The sequence below is a fragment of the Hylobates moloch genome, unplaced genomic scaffold, assembly GCF_009828535.3.
Source record: "Hylobates moloch isolate HMO894 unplaced genomic scaffold, HMol_V3 SCAFFOLD_18, whole genome shotgun sequence".
Classification (NCBI taxonomy): domain Eukaryota; kingdom Metazoa; phylum Chordata; class Mammalia; order Primates; family Hylobatidae; genus Hylobates; species Hylobates moloch.
Window position 1 is genome coordinate 49,836,747 of NW_026652293.1, and position 22,863 is coordinate 49,859,609.

Genomic DNA, 22,863 nt, shown 5'->3' on the forward strand with positions numbered 1-22,863 from the left:
CCATTATGTTCCTATGATCCAACAGAGATCCAGTGTTAGTAGATGCCAATAAGCACAAAGTAAATGGAGAAATTAATCACTTTGGGAAGCAACTGACAGACACTGCTAGTGTCCTTTCCATGTGAAAAGCTTTCATTTCATATATGCAGTTTACATTAATATGCCTATAGACATTGCCTCATACATGCCCACAAAACAGAGATAATGCTGCATGTTAGATATAAAGGGAAAAAAACCCTCAAAATAGGATACTTGCTGAAAGTTTTTAATGAGGCTTTAACAACTCTGTAAATTAAAGTTCTAATTTGCACAGTTTTGTGAAGTAAACAAGGAGAGAACAGCATCAGATGTAGGCTGCTGCTTGCTGCCTCCACTCAACACATTTTAAGTGAGTGTCAAATTGATTTTGCAATCTTTAATTATATTTCTTTAATTTTTTTCCAACTACTGAATTTATAAGTATGCAGAAGAAATCTCTTTTCAAGCAACTATATTTCTCACAGTTGAACTTAATAATGTAGCATATTAACAAGGATTATATAAGCTATGAAAAATACATTACAGAGGTGCAGTAGCATCAAGGCAATAACTGGTCAACTGTATACTCAAATATCTATTTCATATTTTTACTGACTAAATTCCTTCTTAGGATAAAATAAAGTATAGTCCTTTCTATTTACAAAAATTCCCTTCTGAATGTGAATAAGATCAAAAGAAACCCTATTTCATAAAGAAAATTTATTTCATTGAAATTGTACAAGATTCTTGTCAGCATAATTTACTGAAAGTCATTTTCTTATTTTTATGACAAATAGTATATACCAATTTGTTTCAGGTGAAATTTGGAGTGATAAGCAGTATACACACTGCTTAAGTTTCTATCTGAGAGTTCAGAATTTAAATGATAAAATAATATTAAAATTGTTTGGTTTTTTTCCAAACAAAGCAACTTGTTCATTACAGTGTAAATCAATGGTTCCCATACTTCACTGTTGCAAGAATCACTTGGAGAATATTTTATCAATTTTAGTGAGATAAAAGTTTACATATACACTAAAGCACATCTGTTTAAATGGTTCAGTTCGATATGTTTTGAGAGATGTACACACTTGTAAAACCACTACCTTGATTGTTACAAAGCATTTCCATCACCCCCTCCTCCTCAGGCCTAGGCAACTGCTGATCTCCTTTTTGTCACTATACATTAATTATTATTAAGAATTTTATATAAGTGGAATTACAAGTAAGTGTTCTTCTGCTCTTTCCTTTGTATTGCTTACTAGTATTTCATCATATACATATACCACATTTTATTAATCAATTCACCTATTGACAGATATTTGAGTTGTTTCCAGTTTCTGGCTCTTGTGAATGTAGGTGCAATGCATATTTGTGTGCCAGCCTTTTGTATGCACAAATTGTTTCATTTCTCTTAGACAAATAGCTGGGGTGGGGGTGGGTAAGATAGCTCTGTCTTTAATCGTGTAGATCTGTATATCTTATCCAAATGCAAATTTCTAGATATTTCTCCAGATATTAGGATGAAACTGATTTTACAAAATTACGACAGTAAGAGAAATCTGACATAGTTGACTCCATCTTGCTTCTAACCTTCAAGCTGTCTTTGGCCATTCCTGGACACTGGGAGAAATTCAGTTCATAGTTTAACTTGAAAGCAAAGATGATCATAGATGATCATCCCTCCCTAAAACTAACCTCCTCCTTTCTCAGAGACCAAAAACCACCTTCATAAGACTAATGAAAGGCCACAAGAATAAGATTATGGGAGGGGCCTGAACGCTGCTAAAATGTAGGCATAATTTTTAAAATTGCTTACTGTTCAGGAATAATGTGGTCAGAGGTCACAAGATTGGTGACTTCTCCAATTGCTCCTATAGATAACATCAGTATTGTAAAACCTAAGATTGTTTTTTTGAGATGTTTTTCAAACTGATCCCACCTGGACTAATGACTCATGACTCAACCCATCCTGTTGCCCCACCCAGAGACAGACTCAATACAGGAGGACCATTTTCCATGCTCTTATGATTTCATCTTCAACTAATCAGCAGCACCCATTCCCTAGCCCCTCTGCCCACCAAATTATCCATAAAAATCCTAACCTTCAAGACTTCAGAGAGACTGATTTGAGTGATAACTCCAGTTCTTCCACTTGGCTGGCTTGGCTTAAATTAAACTTTTTACTGCAATGCTGCAGTCTCAGTTAATTGATTTTGTTTATGCAGCAGGCAAGCAGAACCTTTTGGACAATTACAAGAATGCAATAGATCCATGCTGGGATTCAGAATTTGATTTTTGTAATCACTCAGCTATGCTGATTCTTATAAGAAAGATCTTCTAACATTTTGCAGACATTCTATAAACAATCTTATTAAATGATTAAATAAAATTGCCACTTTTAGTGAGTCAATCTATGAATAGTACATGTACAATATCAGTGAAAATATCAGCATGTCCTTCTTAAAAACGTTCTTGGTATCAGGCTCTAACCTCCACAGTGGTCTTATAAAGATGAATAAAATTATGTTTAAAATTTTCAATGTGATGGCCCTTGCATGATCTGGCCCCTTTTTTATTTCAGCTTCACCATGCACCCTTCTGGCAAGCATCTAATTTATATTAGAATTTCCAAGTTTTTCTTGCTTACTAATTTGGTAATTTATGTACACGTCATCTCCCACATTAAGACATTGATACATGATACTTTCTCTACCTGGACTTCTTTACTTTCCTTCTTTCTTTTTCTTTCTTTCTTTCTTTTTTTTTTTTTTTTTTTTGCCTAGCTAACTCAACTTGCCTCATCCTCTGAGAGGTCTTCACTAATCCTCTAGACTGGGTTGAGTGCTTCTGTTATGTTACAGTATTTTTTCACATCTTATTTTTGGACTTTGCAGCCTTGAAATATTTATTAGGTAACTTTTCAAAGTGAAGTATAACAAAAATAAAGTGCACTAATTATCAAGGTATATTTTGATGGACATTTACAAAATAAATCTACACTTATAAACTCCTCTCAGACTAATTTATAAAATAATTCCGGAATCTCAGAAGGCTTCTTTTTACTTCCTTTCAGTGATTACTCCATCTACTGATTTCTGTCACCACTGATTTCACTTTCCAGCTTTAGAAATGGACAAGTGAGACCTAATTAAACTAAAGTGCCTCTGCACAGCAAATGAAACTATCCACAGAGTAAACAGACAGCCTACAGAATATACAAATTATGCATCTGACAAAGTTCTAATATGCAGAACCTATAAGGAACTTAAACAAATCAACAAAAGAAAAACAACTCCATTTAAAAAATGGGACAGAACATGAACATATACTTCTATCTCTTTTTTTTTTTTTTTTTTTTTTTTCGAGACGAAGTTTTGCTCTGTTGCCAGGCTGGAGTGCAGTGGTTCCATCTCGACTCACTGCAAACCCTGTCTCCTGGGTTCAAGTGATTCTCCTGCCTCAGCCTCCTGAGTAGCTGGGGTTACAGGCACACACCACCATGCCCAGCTAATTTTTGTATTTTTAGTAGAGACGGGGTTTCACCTTGTTGACCAGGATGGTCTCGATCTCCTGACCTCATGATCCACCCACCTCGGCCTCCCAAAGTGCTGGATTACAGGTGTGAGCCACCGCGCCCGGCCAAACATACACTTCGCAAAAGATGACATACAAGCAGCCAACAAACATGAAAAAATGTGCAGCATCAATAATTGTCAGAGAAATGGAAATCAAAACAACAATGAGATACCATCTCACACTAGTCAGAATGGTTATTATTAAAAAGTCAAAAAACAACAGATGCTGGTAAGGCTGTGGAGAAAAGAGAATGCTTATACATGATTGGTGGAAATGCAAACTAGTTCAGCCACTGTAGAAAGCAGTCTGGAGATTTCTCAAAGAACTTAAAACAGAGCTACCATTTGACACGGCAATCCTGTTAGTGGGTTTATACCCAAAGAAAAATAAATCATTCTACCAAAAAGACGCATGCACTCATATGTTCATTGCTACACTAATCACAATAGCAAAGACAGGGAATCAATCTAGGTGCCCACCAATGATGGACTGGATAAAGAAAATGTGGTACATATACACCATGGAATACTACCCAATCATAAAAAAGAACAAAATCATCTCCTTTACAGCAACATGGATGCAGTTGGAGTTCATAATTCTAAGTGAATTAATGCTGGAACAATAACCAAATACTACATATTCATTTACATGTGGGAGCTAAACATTGAGCATACATGGACATAAACATGAGAACAACAGACACTGGAAGGGAGGGAGGGGACTGTAATTGGAAAAACTACCTATTGGATACCATGCTCACTACTTGTGTCATGGAACCCATACCCCAAATGTTAGCATCACGCAACATAGCCAAGTAACAAACCTGCACGTTGTACCCATTATACCTAAAATAAATGTTGAAATGAAAAAGAAGAAATTTATATAAATAGAATAGTAGATTCTTTAGATTCTAGCTTCTTTTACTCACAATAGGTTATAAGATTCACCCACATTGTTCTCTGAAGCAATAGTTGGCTCATTTTTATTTCTATACATAGTCCACTGAATAAATTTATTATAATTTATTATCCATTCTACTGTTGATAGAAATTTGGACTGTTAACAGTTTTTGATTATTACAAATAAAGTTGCTATGAACAGCTTTGTGTGTGCTTTTTAGAGCACATATGTATGTATGTATTATTATTTTTTAGAGACAGGATCTTGCTCTGTCACCCAGGCTGGAGTGCAGTGGTGCAATCAAGGCTCACTGCAGCCTTGAACTCTTGGGTTCAAGAGATTCTCTTACCTCAGCCTCGTAACTGGGACTACAGATGCCTCACCATGCTCAGCTAATTTTTCAGCTTTTTGTAGAGATGAGGTCTCACTATGTAGCCCGAGCTAGACTTGAGCTCCTGAGCACAAGCAATACTCTTGTCTTGGCCTCTCAAAGTGCTGGAATTATAGGTGTGAGCCACTGTGCTCTGCATATGTATGTATTTATTTGGGGCATTTTTGTGGCAATATGTTATTACTGTACTTATCTATTCTTTTGCCTATATTATACATGCTTACCTACTGCAGTCTTATAGTTAGTCTTGATATGTAAGCCCTCCTACTTTGCCCTCTTTTAGTATTGCCTTGACTACTCTAAGTACTTTCCTCTTTCATATACAGATTAAAATTAGCTTGTCCATTTTTACAAAGATCCTGGGATTTTGAGAGGGACTATATGGATTCTACAGATCAAACTAGGAAGGCTTGCTATTTAACAATATTAAGTCGTTAGATCCATGAACATGGCATATCTTTCCATTTATTTGGTCTTTAATTTCTCACAGTAATTTTTTGTAGTTTTCAGAGTTGAGGTCCTACATTACCTTTTAGTAGACTTGTTTCTAAGTCATTTATGTGTATTAGTTCTAGTAAGCATGGTACTTTTAAACATTTCACTTTCTACTTGTTTTTTGCTATTCAATAGGTACATTTGATTTCTGTACATTGACCTTCATTCAACACTTTTCTAAGTTTACTGAGTAAACTGAATAGTTTATATATTATTTTGACATCAATACAAATAATGACGTCTACAAATAAAGATGCTTTACTTCTTCTTTGACATACCTAATATTTATTTATTTACTTATTTATTTTATTGCTATATTGCTCTGGCTAGTACTATACTTCCAGTACAATATTAAATAAAAGCGGTGATAGTGAATTTCCTTGTCCTGTACTTGACTTCTGGGAAAAAGCACTTGATATTTTCCTATTAGAGGTCTTTTACGAAAACAATTTATTAGGATGTGTTCTTTCATTCCTAGTTTGCTGAGAATTGTTATGAATAGTTATTATATTTTATTAAATGCGTTTGTTAAATCTGTGGTGATAATTTAGAATGTTTCATTTCTACTATGTTAATGCGTTGAATCACATACATTTTGAAAAGTTTACACTACTGGGATAAAACTTGCGTGGTTATGATATAACATTTTATTTATATACATACATATGCACACATACACACACATACACACAGAGAGACAGAGAGAATATTAGAATCTGCTTTTGTGATTATTATTGACCTGTGTTTTCCTTTATGTTAATTTCTTTGTCAGATTTTAGTGTATAAGTTCTTCTGACCTCATAAAATGAGATAGAAACCATTGCAATTTTCTATTTTCTGGAAGAGTTTTTTGTAGGATTGCTATTATTTCTACCGTAATTATTTGATGAAATCCCCCAATCGGGCCACCTTCCCTGTGGTTTTCTTTATGTAAAAGACTTAACTATAGATTTCATTTTTAAAACACATCTAGGACCACATAGAGTTTCTATATCTTCTTGTGTCAGTTTAAATTTGGAGATTTTCTCACATGCAAAGGATCTCTGTATTTTGCCTGTATTGTCAAGGTTTTAGCATAGTGCTGTTCTCAATACATTATTTTTTTTTTTAATGTCTGCAAGATTTCTAGTAATGGCTCTTTGCATCCCTGAGAGTAATAATCTGTACTTTCTCTTTTCCTTGATCACTTGCAAAGAATGTTTTTTCCCAAATTTTCTAAGAATCAATTCTTGATCTTATTTTCTCCATTACATTTCTGTTTGCTGTATCATTGATTTCTCTTATTTTTAGAATTTCTTTCATTCAAATATATTTTGGGTTTCATATGCTGCTTTAATTTCCTAGTTTCTTCTTGAGTCGGAAGCTTAGATAATTGATTTTTAACTATTCCCTTTTTCTAATATATGCATTTAAAGCTATAAAGCAATATCAGATTCCTGATATTGTCCATCCTTCGATGTTTTTATATGTATTAAGGCATTATTATCATTAGATAAAAATAATTTTTAATTTCTATTATTTCTTTTTGAGCCAGGGATATTTTCCAATCTGATTATGTTTTAGATTTGGAGTTCTAGTTTAATCCCACAGTAGTCAGAGAACTTGAAATACTGTGGGATCAAGCTGAATGCAGTGGCTCATCACATCTGTAATCCTAACACTTTGGGAGACTGAAGTCAGAAGACTGCTTGAGCGCAGGGGTTCAAGACCAGCCGGAGCAACACAGTAAGACCCTGTCTCTTAAAACAATGTAAAAAATTATACAATCTCTATAGCCCAGGATATTAACTATTTGGAAAATGTCCTATGTGTTCCTCAAAAATGTATATTATATAGTTGTTGGAAGTGATGTTCTACATATGACAACAATTGTAAAATATGTCACATGTTTTATATACAGATGTAATTGTTTATTCATTTTCAAATCTTTGATAGCTATACTAATATTTTGTGTACTTTTTCTGTCAAAATATTAGATGGGGGTTTATATCTTCAACTATGAGGATTTATTTATTTCTCTGTTTATTTCTGTCAACTTCAGTTTCATATACATATCTGAAGCTGTAAGTAGCCCCTAAATTTAGGATTATATGTCCTTCTATTGAATTGATGTTTACGAAATGTCTTCCATTTTGTCTACTAACATTTATTGTCTTAAAATCGATCTATATATCGATATATCTTATCTCATTCTTTGTTTTCAAATTTTGTCTTTACATTTAAAGTATGTTTATAAGAATAAACAACACACATTTTTATTTTTTTAATCAATCTGAGAACTTTTATGCTTATTTGGGTAAACTATTTAGATTTAATGCAACTACTGATATAATTGAGTTTATGTTCTTGTCCTTTTATTCCTCACATTTGCTCTTTGTTTCTGTCTTCTTCTTGCCACCCTCAAACTCCTTTATCAGCTTAACCTGTGTTTATTTAATATTTAGTGTTTCCTTACATTAATTTTTTTAAATCATCCTTTTGGTTGTTACCTTTGGGATCATAATCTGAATCCTTGATCTACTATGGCCAGCTTTATATTATTAATTCTTCAACTTCCCTAACTTTTGAGGAATTTTACCACAGTTTAGCTCCATATAGACCCCCTCATCATTTGTGACAAAATAATTGATGTCATACATTTTTTCTTACATATGTTATCAACTTCAAAGTATGATTTTTTTGCCTTTTATCATAAATATTACTTTTTATTTACACACCTAGTTACCATTTCTAGAGGTTTGCACTCTTTCCTGCAGCTCTGTGCTTCCTTTTGGGATCTTTTCCTATGTCCTAATACACTTTATGATTTTTATAATGCCAGTCTTTTGATGATAACTTTTTTCAACTCTTTTGTTAAGAAAAATATTTTATTTTACCATTTTTGATGGATATGTTTCCTGGATACAGAAATCGTGACTGGTAGTTTTCTTTTGTTGTTATTATTGTTAAAAAAATAATTTTAGCATTTAAAAAGTATCATTCTATTATATTCTGGCATTCATTTTTTGTTGTTGTTGAAAACTGAGACATCATTCTTATTTTTGCTCCACTGAAGGTAGTAAGTCTCCCCACCCTCCTCAGGTGCTTTTGAAGGTTTTTCTTTGTCTTTTATTTTAAGTAATTTGACTCTAATATACCGGATATAGCTTTCCTTATATTTGCCCTGCTTATTGTTTGCTAAGCTTTGTTAAACTATGTGTGAACTTATTTTTCATATTTGATAATATTTGGCTATTCTACAATATTACTCGTCTCATTCTTTCACTCTTTCCTTCTGGGTCCTCAAATACCTCACTGTTCTTTTTTTCATGTTTTCATTTCCTTCTCACTATGCTTCAGTTTGGACAATTACAATTGACCATTGAGGTCTCTAATCTTTTTTTTTTTTTTTGAGATGGAGTCTCGCTCTGTCGCCCAGGCTGGAGTGCAGTGGCGCAATCTCGGCTCACTGCAAGCTCCGCCTCCCGGGTTCATGCCATTCTCCCGCCTCAGCCTCTCCAAGCAGCTGGGACTACAGGCGCCCGCCACCACGCCTGACTAATTTTTCTGTATTTTTAGTAGAGACGGGGTTTCACAGTGGTCTCGATCTCCTGACCTCGTGATCCGCCCACCTCGGCCTCCCAAAGTGCTGGGATTACAAGCGTGAGCCACCGAGCCCGGCCGAGTTCTCTAATCTTGCCTTCTGCAATGTTTCATTTGCTAAACTCATTAATATTCTCTTCATTTCAGGTATTTTACTTTACATACCATTTTTTCCTATTAATTACTGTACAGATTTCAATTTTGCATTGAAATGTTTTTTATCTTATCATCCTTTCTGTCCACCTTGTCCTTTATTTTCTCTTAACTTTAACTAAAGTTATTTGGAAGTCTTTGTCTGCCTCTATCGACTATTAACATTTCATTATTGGTCACTTCATGGACGACGCATAGTAAAACCTCTGGATTATTTTATCTTTTACTAATGAATGCGAAATTCTGTTTTGACAGGAAGTAAAATTACCAGATTACCTCAACCTTACTAAGCCTTGGCTTTAGGCTTCACTAGGGTGAATCTGTTTCAATTATCTCAATGTTCCTAAGGAATAGCCCTTATTCCTAAAGCATGGGAATTTATTCATAAAGAACGGACTTTTGGAGAGTCAAGTGAAAGCTCAGTGTTCACCAAGGTTTCTCTACTATGGTTAAGTCCAAACTCCATGTGTGTATCCTTAGCTCTATGTTGCCTGTGAAATCTCTACTTAGCTCCAACTACCAAGCAGATCTTCTCTGCTATGTTTCTCATGGGATTATTCTAAATGTTGGCCAAGGACCCAAAAAAGAATTGTTACACAGAATTTTTGAATTATTTTTCAGCATCGATCTTCTCTCTGGGAACCTACCCTCCAAATCTGAGCTACTTTTGTAGCCCTGAATTCCAGTTTTTATTCCTTTACCAGATATACTAATGTCTCTGCTTGAGCTCAATAATTCCAGCTGTGTGCAACTCAATTCATTTGCTTTTCTGCACTTAAGCATAATAGCTCTGCACTGTTGCTATAAAATGGCTACAAATAGGTGTTTTATAGATATTTTGTTCCAAACTTACATTGTTGCATACTATATTAAGAACAAAACAATTTACTTTATCAGGGATGGAATTGGTATTTTATCTACTGAATTTCTAACTTCAGCTGTTACTCAGCTCTAAAATTCCTATTCTAATATATTCCCATTTGCTACTTAAATTCTGAACATTTTCATTGGTTTTATTGATAATATTAATTATAGTTATTTTAAAGTCTGTGTCTGGATATATGCATATATACCTACATGTATATGTGTGTATATGCCTATGTGTGTATGCAAATACATATTTCCATATATCTGAATTACTTGAGGATATGTTTCTATTTTTTATTTTATTTATCTTATCTTTTGGTTATTTGGCCCTATTTTCTGGTATGCCTGTTAATATTTGATTGAATGCCCGACATTGTATAGGAAAAAATTGCACACTCTGGGACTCTGGTTGATGCGATCTCCTTTCAGCAAATATCTAAATATTTTTGTTAAAAAAAACTTTTATCTCATTAGTATCATTAGTAGTTAAGATTAATTGAGGCTTTATCTGAGGAAGAAGAGCCTATTAATGATTTGTTCTTCTAGGATTTCAATTGAAAACCTAGTATGTATACCAGGACCCCACCCAGACTCTAATTTTTTGCCTGTCTTTTTTTTTCCCTAAGACTATGCAATAGAGGAATTAACAAACAAAACAGAAGGAAAAACAAAGATAATTTAAAAGGCTCACCTACATGGTTTTTCTTATATCTGGGATCTTGATCCCACAAGTCCTAGAAGCCCTTGTTACTCACTTACGTCTTTAACCATATTTTTAAGAAATTTTTTCCAGCTTCTTTTCTCAGCAGGAGGATTTTTTGATATGCTTCATAGCTGGAGACAGAAGTCACTTGTAATTACTTAATTACATGTTTGATGCATGATTACTGCAAGACTTTAAGCTCCCTAAGGTTAGGAATCATTCTTGTGTTGCTCAGTATCCTTTTTACAACAGCAATCATAACATCAGCTAGTGGAGTGAAATAAGAAAAACCTGCATAAGAACCGAATGAATGATTGAACTCTTCCATTTAAAGGTGGATATAGAAAGCAGTATCAAAGCTTGAAACACAGTTTAGGGAAAATAGAAGGGGAAACCTAGTGAGAAATATTTAGTTTCTTTCTATTTTTTAAAAGGACAAAATGGCACCAATATTATTTATAGCACATAGGGTGAGGATTAAGGAAAGTTCACTGACTTGAAAACTACTGATAATCTAGAATAAAGTATTTACAATTAAGAAGTGGAAGAAAAGAATCCAAATGACAGATTGAGAGTGATTGATCCATGAGAAAATGGCACATAGAGAGTCTTAGTTTCCGAGAAGACTGATTATGAAGACAGGGGAAATAATAGAGTTAGGTTTATAAGTACACATAACATTTAAAGTTGGATGTTTAAAGAGGTGTGGAGAAATGAGATGCAGAACATGTATGCTTCTAGTGGAAGAAGAAAGGTAACAATGACAACAAAAAACAGAGGTCAGAGGTTCACAGAATGAGTAAAATAAAGTGAATGATCAGAGTACCGTGTAGTAGAGAGAGGTCATAAAGAAGTATCAACAAGATTTATGTGGCTTAGGGACATAAAATATATGTATGCAATGGAAAGGCACATAATTAAAGTCCAGAATTACAGAATGCTGGTCATAAATGCATACACAATACTAAGATACTGTGTACTAATCCTTTACAGTGATTGCACTGAAACCTTACAATACTCCATTTAACAGATGAAGAAACTGAGTTTCACACTGGGGGAACGACTTGTGCAAAGTTGCACACCAGCATGTTGGGGAGCCAGATTTGAAACTTGGGGAGTCTAACTCCAGAACCTGCACTGTTTACTACAGCCATTGCCACTTTCTGAACTAGATTGCCAACATCAATACCTCCATTGCCCTTGAAATAGAATTCAATCAGTATGACGCTGTTAATCCATCTATAGCATTGATCACTGTTGTTTATAAAGCACTTTCAAGATTAAAAGTGCTTTTTATTGTACTGTATATGTTTATTATGACTGTCATCTTAAACCTATTGCAATAAGCCCTAATGATATGTATAGGTAAAAGTGTCAAAATATTCATTAACCTCAAAATTTAATAAGCCTAAGGAGATCATGTATCTAAGAGATGTGCAACCACCTAGTTTTCAGCAACACAATGTGATAGCTATGGTGGGGCAGAAAACAATTTCTGATATAACATTCTAGCTATAACAACTGGTGACAAGTAACTTTGCCAGCAACTGAGGACCATTAACAAGAAATTTCTTTTTGTCTCTGGTACTATACAGTTTAAAATGTACTTTCTTATACATCTAAGGCCAATAGAGATTAAACAAATTGAGTTATCACTCTAAACCATCAATACTTTCAAAAACGTGGATTTAAAAATGTGAACTATATTGAAAAGCATAATGAATTTTGCCGTTAAATAATTCTTATAGCTAAGTGATCCATCTTTCGGATTTCCCTCTTTTCTATCACTCATTTAGTTAATAAATATTTATTGAATATCTGATAAATGTCTTATGCTGTGCAAGACATAAATGTTATAAGCATGAAAAAGACTCATAATTTCAGCCTACATGAAACATAGATAAGCAAACAACCAGTTTTTTTTTAATAGGTTTTTTGGGAACAGGCAGTATTTGGTTATATGAATACGTTCTTTGGTGTTGATTTCTGAGATTTTGGTACACACATCACCTGAGCAGTGTACACTGTACCCAATGTGTAGTTTTTTTATCCCTAACCCCATCCCACACTTTCCCCTGAGTCCCCAAAGTCCATTGTATCATCATTATGCCTTTGTGTCCTCATAGCTTAGCTCCTTGAACAACCAGTTTTAATAGAGTGCAGTAAGAGCTAAAATGGAGTAATTATTGGTTTCTATAGTAGTACATAAGAGAGGTCCTCAACCCAGATTTGGCATGGGAGGAGGCTGGGGTTGCTGGAAGTTTGGGGAACGGCTAAGCTAACCCTTTCATGATGAGTAGCAATTACCCAGGTGAAAGGAAAGCGAAGTACTTGCAAATAGATGAGGGCATACCAGGCAAAGGTATCAATATGTTCAAAGAGATGGGCATCTGAAAGAGTGTGCTACATTCAAGCACTAGGACTAAAAAATGGCCTAGAGCTAGAGAGTAAACCAGTCCGTGGCTGGAGAGATGAGGAGGTATACGGGTAGAAAGCTGGTAAGCAGAAAAGGGTTTGTGTAGGGCATCTCTCGCTGGGAAACCATTAAAAGGTTTTACCCAAGAGAATGTCAATAAAAATCATTAGTTTGAAGAACAGCCTGGAGAAGATTGAAACTGTTGGCAGAGAAGCCCACAGCACAGGTCTGGACTAGGCAGTAGCTGTAGGACCAGCAGGTAGTTCCAAGAGATGTATCCGAGGAAGAACGGCCAGAGGAGGAATCACTGATAGAATGGGAGGAAGGGAATGAATAGTTCAAGTGTCAATTCAAGGAGAGTTCCAAGGTTTTTGCCTAAGGCAAACAGTGATATTCACTGTGGATGGTACACACAGAAGGAGGAACAGGTTTCAGGATAGGAAATAAATGAAGGGAAGAAGCTGAAAAAATGCATCTACATTGATTTTTAATTTTCTGTTGGAGGGAGGATCACTCAATCATTCCCACATGTTTCCCTTAAGTCCTTATTCTTCCTTTATGATATTCCCCAAGGATGCCCTTTGTTTGTGAAAATGATATGGCCACCATTGCCAGAGATGACTTTAGATGGCTTGAGGGTTTCTTCCTCTCTCCTTCTGTCTCATGCCTCTCTTTTGAAGTTGCACTAAAGTCAAAGAATTTCTGAATGGAAACTGCTCATCAGTCAAGGAACTGAGCCTCCCTTTTCAAAGCTCCAAACAAATGGCCTATGGCTATGTTTGTGAGCCTCCTTCGATATATAGACCTTAAATATGGTTTGCATATTATTACTTAACATTTCCCCCACTTAAATGAAACTGTTAGTGTTACAGTTGCTAGTTAGACTACAGGCAGGGCAAGAGAAGCACCACCCCCCACAACGCCCCACCAGAAATGTCAGGCAACAGTCAGGTGATAATTGTTACACTATCTGTCTAAAATAATAAGACTCGGTCATAGCCAGTGCCAGGGAAAGGCAGTCTCCCTGTAGATAGAAACACCTGAGACTGGTGATCAGCAGCTTCTCAATGAGATCTCGGGAGTTGGGTGAGTGGGCTCAAGCATGCACACTAAGAGGCAAAATGGTGGAGTTTAACTGGTATATGACCTTCTGGGAACACTTAACTGGTAAGGAAACATGCCTTAAGTGAGCATGCCTATAACTTCAGTAAACACACCTGGACATTCAACTCCTCCCAATTGCTGGCGGACTACTGTACATGTGGACAGCCCACCCCAAGGGAAGAATCAGGGGAGAAGGGATGCAAGACCTCGGAAGCATGCCATTATATAAAACCCCAAGTCAAAGGTCAAATCGTCTCTCAAGTCACCCACTTGGCCCTCTTCCAAGTATACTTTATTTCCTTTCATTCCTGCTCTAAAATTTTTTAATAAATTTTCACTCCTGCTCTAAAATTTGCCTTGGTCTCTTAATCTGCCTTATGTCCCCTCAATCAAATTCTTTCTTCTGAGAATGCAAAAATTGAGGTGGCTACAGATCCATATGAATTTACCACCAGTAACATTAGTGCATAATCTTCTAAAACATTTCTTTAGAGCACTAGAACCAAGTTTTGAAAGAGATGGCATCTTGACGATGATGTGCCCAGATTCCTCTCTATCTGAATAGAAAGGAACTTAATCTATACTCTTCAAGAGTGCTGTAACTGGTACAAAATAACTATAACTATACATTTTTAAATGTTTTAACTAACTTTTTTCAAGAAAACATATACAAAATAATTCATCGTAGTAAATCAAAAATCAATCATCTTCAAAGGTGCTAGTTACACTACCATTGCTGACCAACTATGATTCTTTTTCTGCTCAAAGTTCCTTTTCCAACCCATTTAAGCTAAATGAAGAGGAAATTAAAATTAATCTGTGTTATATTGATACAAAATATCATTAAGCAACAGCATTTTTTTTAAGCAATGAAGTCTTTGAAAAGATTCCACAATGCCAACATGCTGGCAGAAAAGACACTGGACAATTTGAGAAGGTATATTTGAGACTATATAGAAATGAAAATGCCTTTGCAAAAATTATAACTAAGAAAATTATGACAGTGAAAGAGGCCTGGCCTAAATAACTCTATGTTACTTATAACCTCTAATATGTCCTTGTTCATTGCTGGGCAAAGGCTGACCTAACCTTGCGAAAAAATTTAGTTTACAATTTAGTTTTGAAACAAAGATGGTAACAGCCTTTTCCCTAAATAGACCCCCTTCTTGCCTGGGGACCTGTCTGCCTTTGTATGACTAACAAATTTGCTACAAGATTAGGAATGATGGTTTAGAAGCCATGCAGTCTCCAGCTGCAAGATTCTGAACCTCCCCAAATTGGTCCTGGGGATAACATCACTATTGGAAAATTTAAGATCAGTGCTTGAGATATTTTGCAGTCCCTTAACTCCATGGATCAGCTGTCACCACCCAGACTGATAAACTGGCTCATCTGATCTTGTGGTCCTCACCCAGGAACTGACTCACCACATGAGGACAGCTTTGACTCCCTAGGATTTCATGTCCGACCCAACCAATCAGCACTCCCACTTCCCAACCCCTTACCAGCCAAATTACTCTTAAAAACTCTGATCCCCAAACTCTCCAAGAGACTGATTTGAGTAATAATAAAACTCAAGTCTCCCATACAGCAGGCTCTATGTGAATTAAACTCTTTCTCTATCGCAATTCCCCTGTCTTGATAAATTGGCTCTGTCTAGGCAGTGGGCAAGGAGAATCCATTGAGTGGTTGCAGAAAACCCAGAGACCTTGTGGAAAACATATGTTTATGCATGTGGCATGAGTATATAGGAATACATGTGTTGTTTGTATATCAGGTGACAATGCATTTTGAAAAATTTTAACAGTGATGGACAAAAACAGATGCTTTAAGTTAACTAAAATACTGCTAACAGCTAACAAAAACAGTTTGTTTTCAGTGTTGGCCCAGCTTACCAGCTACCTAATATTAATATTTCAAACAAAGGGAGACTTATAGGAATGTACTTCAAAACGAGTCACTTTTAAAAGGCAAGGGTTAAAACACATGCATTCTTAAATTGGCCTTATGATGTATTTGGTGAATGGGGAAATAATGGTCCTCTCCCATCTCTCAATGCCATCAATGCCATCTGACGGCATTTCCTGAGAACTTACTTATACCTCTCTACTAAATATAATAAAAAATGAACAGTCTTGACGTTTACTTCTCCATATCTCTAGTTATCATGGGTCAGTGTGACTTTTGTTATTCTAAGAAGATATGCATTTTGATCCTTGTCCTCAGTCCAAACTGATTAACTCAACCATTCTCACCTCTTCTGATTGTTTCATAATCAGAAAACACAGCAGAGTTTTGTCACTGCCTGAGAATTATTTCTCCTTCACTTTGCTCCCACATACCATGTTCTTACTCTTTCCTTTACTTTTTTAGTATAATTACTGTCTGTTCATTAAACTTCTAGGACACATAGTAGATTATTATATTTGTTTTTTCAATTACTAGGGCCGAAATCTAACATCAAAGGTTAGGTAAAATTTGTGATTTAAATCTGTCTTGAAAAGAATTGGGGTTTTGTTTAGTTGTTTTGTTTTTTATTTTTTTCAAGCGCTTTCTGGCAAAATACTTGCTCCCTCTCCAAGGAAAACAAATAGTGGGACACCAAGGGTGTTGAAGGTCAGAATTAATATGCTTTTACTAATTAGTCTATCCGAAGAAGTTTGCCCTACTTGCACCTTCACTATAACTGCTTATAATCAGCTTTCTTTTAATGAAGTGCTTAAATGTCCCAATTCACTGAAAATAATAAAACTGATAACAATAAGGCATAAATATTATAGAGTAAAAGAAATAAAAAATATGCTCTTAAACATATTGATTTTTGGTGGTTGCATTTCTTTTTTCACCCCTTGGTAATTAATTGCATTTCGTATTCTAAAGCATTTTAGTTCAGCCATTTTTGGGAAGGTGATACTATGATTCAAAAATGTATGACAATCATTTAGTGTCCTTGAACATCATTATTATGAAGAAACTGTACGGAGTTCTCATCTGCAAGATATTCAACATCAGTAATCACATTTCTCGTGAAGACAAATAAAAGGGAATTATATCCAGGTGCATGTGTGTGCTCATCTCCCCAGTGGTTTGCTACAAAGATCTCCCCAAAGGCAGTTCCTGATTTCTGGGCAGGGTCACCAGTAAAGGCAGTTTAAAAGGCTGGTGTGATTGGCATCTGGATACTACAATAGTCAAACCTTCCCCCAAATGATCATGGACCTGTTTTCGCTAATAGGAAAAAATAAGTGACAAGGAGAAAGAGGGTCACCTTTGGAATGCCAATCTGAGCAGTATTTTAGTTGCTGTTTTTACCAGGTTCCACTTGGATTACTAGCATTACAAGGAAAGAACTAAATTCTTTGTGTAAATCAAGTAGATTTACTCTGCATTCCTGAAAAAAATGAGCATGATTTTTTTCTCTCCAAAGACACAATGATATCCCTTTCTAGTTGCATATGGGAGGGGAGGGTCTATTTGCTATTCTTGTGTTGCAAGAAGAACTACTGTTAACCCCATGTAACCGGGGGACTGTTTCACCATGATTGTTTATATCATTGCCCGATTACAAGATCATGAAACTATTTGAATTTTCTGCTTTTTTTTATAACATCTGATATGACCCAATAATTGAATATCTATTTTATGTTGAATTCTGCCCGTATCACTAAGTTTCTTAAATTATTAGAGAAAAACAGTAAATTTATATCAATTAAATTGTATTAATAAACATAATATTATAGAAAACAATTTATTTGAAACTCTAGGTGTTTTTTTAACTCACAGATGCCATGATTAGAGCCTGTATTTTGGATTGTGGGGCCTCCTAAATATTCTATGTTCATAGAATTGGAATTTTAGAGGTTAGAACATTGATCATCCAACAAAATCCTCAATTTAATAGATGAGCAAGATTAGACACTTAGAAAAGTAGTTTGCCCAAGTCCTCACCACTAAGTCAATTAATTTAACTATTTTCAATAGCAAAATTAAGTATCACATTTTCATATGGAATATTGCATATTACTCATGCCCTAGATATAACATTTGAGCAAACATATTTTGCATGTGTAACATCAAATAAATTAATAGAATGCTGATTTTATAACTGCAGAATACTCTCAGGAAAGCTCCTGTCTCATAGTAGGCACTTAATAAATATTTGTTAAATGAATAATAACTAATAGCTAATGTTGAATGAGTACTAAATAATCTGCGTGGTAGGTACTGTGCAAAGTTCATTAGGTGGGTTATCTACTTTAAATCCTCCCCTACCTGCTAGATACCAACACTGTCAGTGGAATTATGTTGAGTTTAAAGAAAAGGAAACAGAAGCACAAAAAAAGATTAAATGGGTTGTCTAATTACATTTAGCTAATAAATAATGGGGCCTGGATTTGAAAGTAATTTATCAGTTAATCTTCTTCGAAGTCCTCATAATAATATACAGAGTTAATTATTTTAAATTTAAACTATGATGTAAATGACTGATAATATATTCTTCCTGGAGATTAGATTTTTAAAAGAACACTTGTATCAGAAAAGGAAGCAAAAATAGGTCTCAAAATAGCTTTATCTGGTTCTTTATTCTGCCCAAAGGTAGATATTGACAGGGTTTATTTACAGTATTAAGCTTGATAATTTATAATATTAAACAACATTTTAGGACATATATTCATATGCTTGAATTATTCTCCTATTGTGTAAGATAAAAATATTTAAAGCAAATATGAAAGAGGCATAAGTTGTGTAAGAGATCCCTTTCTTGTACTATAATAATGAGATATTTCTTATTGAGACTTGCAACATAATGTTCACGGCCATGAAATGTGTTATGAATGCATTTATAATTCCTGTCATTGATGGGTACAATCTAACTTATCTTTTCATATATAAAATATGTAATTATGTACATCAACCTAATATTTGTCTTTGAGTACTAATTGATATTTCTATTCAGAAGTCATTTTAGTTGAAGTTTGAGATTTTGAATTGAATAATTGAAAACAAAGGACATCTTAGTTTATCTTAAAGTTATTAACTTTTAAAATGTAATTCATCATATTAGAGGTTTCAAGGATTTGCTCATTAAATTTGCCTCAGAATATGAAAACTGCATGAAATACAAAGGAATGTGAGTTGAAAGCACTGTTTCAATGTATGGCACTTCAGTCCATTTCACATAATGTTATTTATATTTTAAACATCTAGTTCCTAGTAACACTCCAGGTTTAATTGCTATAAAAGAAAACTGATCCCTACATGTCTTTGGGGATACAAATAAATGAATAAATAATGCCAACACTACTTGCTGTTTGTGAGCTGAAACTAACTGAAAGACAAATCCAAAAAGTTTAGCAGTATCGGATAAGGAATATTTGGGTGATAATTATTTCACCTCCTATCCCTCTTTCTTACTTTTATATACTTCCTATTCTATCACTTCCAAAGAACAGTCTACAAAAGTTCCTTTCCACCCTGTAGCAGAGACCTTGCCTTTAAATTTGGAAGGCTCCAATTCACATTTCCACCCTGAAATTCAATAGCTGTGGCACAATGGGCAAGTCACTCATTGGAGCCTCTTTTCCTCCTGTACTACGAGGGTAAAAAGAGCTACTTTATAGGGTTGCAGAGGGATTGAATAGGATAATATATCAGTAAGAATAATGTAAGATGCTAATTATATGCTTACCTGTCTATTTAGGAAAGATGCAAGTTTACAGAAAGTTATTGAGTTGGTTTTGAAAACCTGTCCTAGCTCATTAATTGGGTACATTTAGTTAGGCTTTGGTACAACTCAATAAAATCATTCAACCAAACCTGGCAAGTCAGCCAAAGGATCAAACCAATAACTTAGTATATAACTGGTTATATTAAAAGTTAAAGGGAGTCTTAAAAGTAAAGCCAAGCTACCATTAAAAAGGGCATCAGCAATGTCCCAGAACGTGCCTGAACACAGAAGAACTTCTCATTCTCCAGGAATCACCAAAGCTCCAGGGAGTAGTTCAAGCCAAAATTGTGATCTCCCTGCCTTGTCCTTCAAATGATGTGTACTCTAAGCACATTTTCTGTGCAGCTGGAGGCTTTGTTACAGACAGAAGGATCCTGCTTAGTGAGGCCAGTGTTTACAGCCTAACTTTTTTAAAGAGGAATTTGGAAAACTTCCCAGACACTGCATCTGCCCCAAGCCCTTGCACCTCAGAGTATAAGGCCGGCAAGGGAGATAGCAAAGATGACTAAATTTATTAACGGTGGACCAGCCACTCTATCTTTCACTGCAACAACAGTAGGTGATCCCATCAAAAATCTGTCTGCTGACTAGCCTGCAAATCCAAGCTGACATCCTTGCAGCAGCTATGCCCAGTTGAATGGAAACGGATGCTATTTCTTGGAAGAAACACATCACAAGCCAAATACTGGACCAGGGAGGTAGTTTCTATTTTCATTTGAGAAAAGAGTTTTACTATTATTCATGTATTCCTTTTCCTTACCTATTTTTTCTTTTCTTTTTTGCCATTTTAAGAATATAAAGCAGAATTTGAGCATTTTTAGCTCAATGGTTCAATTTCTAATACTCTGTGATGATTTTGACGTACTGGGAGAGTAGTTAAGCATGCATTAATCTCAATATATCTCAGCTACAATACAATCATGATTCATTACAAAGGTGCATCAGCAGCCAGCCTCAACAAAAAGCAAACTATTTCTGTTTTAAGTAAAACTAAAACAATACAAATTTTTATAGCTCAAATTCCATTTCATTGTCTTCACATATGCAATATTTTAAAGACTAGCTATTTGCTCCAAAATGACTTTCTCATGGATGATTAAATGAACATCTTTATGAGTTTACAGAATAATATATATCTTATACTTTGTAAATTTTTTTAAAAATTGGAAAAATGAAATATGTACCATAAATAGAGTTTTTTTTTTTTTTACAGCTATACTGAAATCATGCTATTAGAAGCTGTAAGTCACAGAGGTCATGGGACTTCCAAAATATTGCTGTACTAGTAAGGCCAGGAACAGGGTAAGGCCAGTGAGGCAGGACTGCGCTGGTACAGAGTCCAATCTGTCTTTATTTAAGCTTTTGATAATATTTTTGTAGTGCTTTCACATTGATTTTCATTTTAAAAATATTGCATTAAAATTTATATTAACATTGAGTTTTTTAGTGCCTTTAAATTTTGTGACTGAAACAAGAGCCTCACGTGCTTTACCATAGTCCTGGCTTAGAGAAGTTATCTTTTCCCTGGGATTAGTTTTTCCCACAATGTTCTTCTTAGAACATGAGATATTAAGTTGTCACAGTGAAAAAAGGAAGAAAGAAACAGCAAGAGAAAGAGAAAGAAAACATTACATCAAATATCTGTTAGGCATGATTAGCTAAGCAAAGTTAAATAGCTTTCCTACAATGCTTTTTGCAGTTTTAGTAACCTGGTGCATACTGAGAATCTCCAATAGCATGAGGGCATTTTGCAAACTCATTTGCTCACAGAACACAGTGAATAATATTTCAAGAAACATGTCCTGGCAAATACTTCACAAAAAGACAAACACAAAGCACATACTTAGATCCAATAAGGTTGCTTCTTCATCTGCATCTTTTACTTTTCCTATCCTTCATTTACCTGATTTTTTTCCCCAGAATTCTAAAAAGATGGACATGCTGAAACAATCAGGCAAAAGCTATCAAAGGGCTGAATTAGTATTTCTATAAGTAGGTATAATAAAAATTCATTGTAGAGGGATATCAAAATAATAGAAAACATTTTGGAGCTTCGTGTCTCCTAAATAAAGCAATCTCAAACACACTTACCAGTAAAGTCTGTATTGACTGGGTGAGTGGAGCTGGGAAATTTACAATACCCATTTCCTGTGAAACGCATTCCTTTCATCATCGTGGTCATCTGAGCTGGCAGAGATGACTCTCTCCTTTCCAGCTGATACATAGGAGAGGGTCCATTCAGTTCTTCAGGTGGAAACCACCTAAGATGGATTGTTGTGCTGTTGATTCCTTTAACCAGAGGTGGCCTCAGTTGTGCTGGTGCTAAATATCAGAAAACACTTGTTACATTCAAGAATTTGGTTTCTGTCTCTAGACACACATATTCACATATATGTATCTATGTATTTGTATATATCACACTTCAAATCAAATCAGTTGTGGTTTCAAGTACCTGTATGGTTCTAGGAACTGAAAACACAATATGGAGTTTATCTTAAATGCAGTGAAACAAAATTTAAATGGCCAACATACTACACACAAAGCTTTCAAATTAAATTTTTTCTTGAAAATAAATTCTCTATTCTTTTTAGCTAAATAATAGATCTTATATATTATAGTAGCTGCTGTACTCTGGGTGGTGCCTCAACCAGAGTCCCTTTACCAAGCAGATACCCCAATGGCCCAGTTTCTGTGCCTGTTGGTTTCTGATGGCTCATGGCTGCCCCCTTCTGTGTAGAAATTCCCTTGGCTGAGTAAGAGCTGCCTCACCCGGGAGCCACAGGATCCCACAGTGAAACCTACAGCCAATAACTAGCACTAAACCCATAGGGCAGAGCCCCTTGCCTTAAAGTGGCATCAACTCAGTGCTGTAATTTACAGGGGCCAAGCACAATCTGTGCCAACCAATGGGTAATGCAGGACTATTA

General features: G+C 35.1%; 1 protein-coding gene across 1 annotated transcript in view; it reads right to left on the bottom strand.

Moving 5' to 3' along the window:
- The window catches only part of USH2A (usherin), a 798,563-nt gene that overhangs the window by 524,470 nt on the left and 251,230 nt on the right, over nucleotides 1-22,863 (bottom strand). Inside the window, exon 21 of the mRNA XM_032136481.2 lies at nucleotides 22,028-22,258. Coding sequence (XP_031992372.1) covers nucleotides 22,028-22,258 — 231 coding nt within the window. The remainder of the gene's footprint in view (nucleotides 1-22,027; nucleotides 22,259-22,863) is intronic.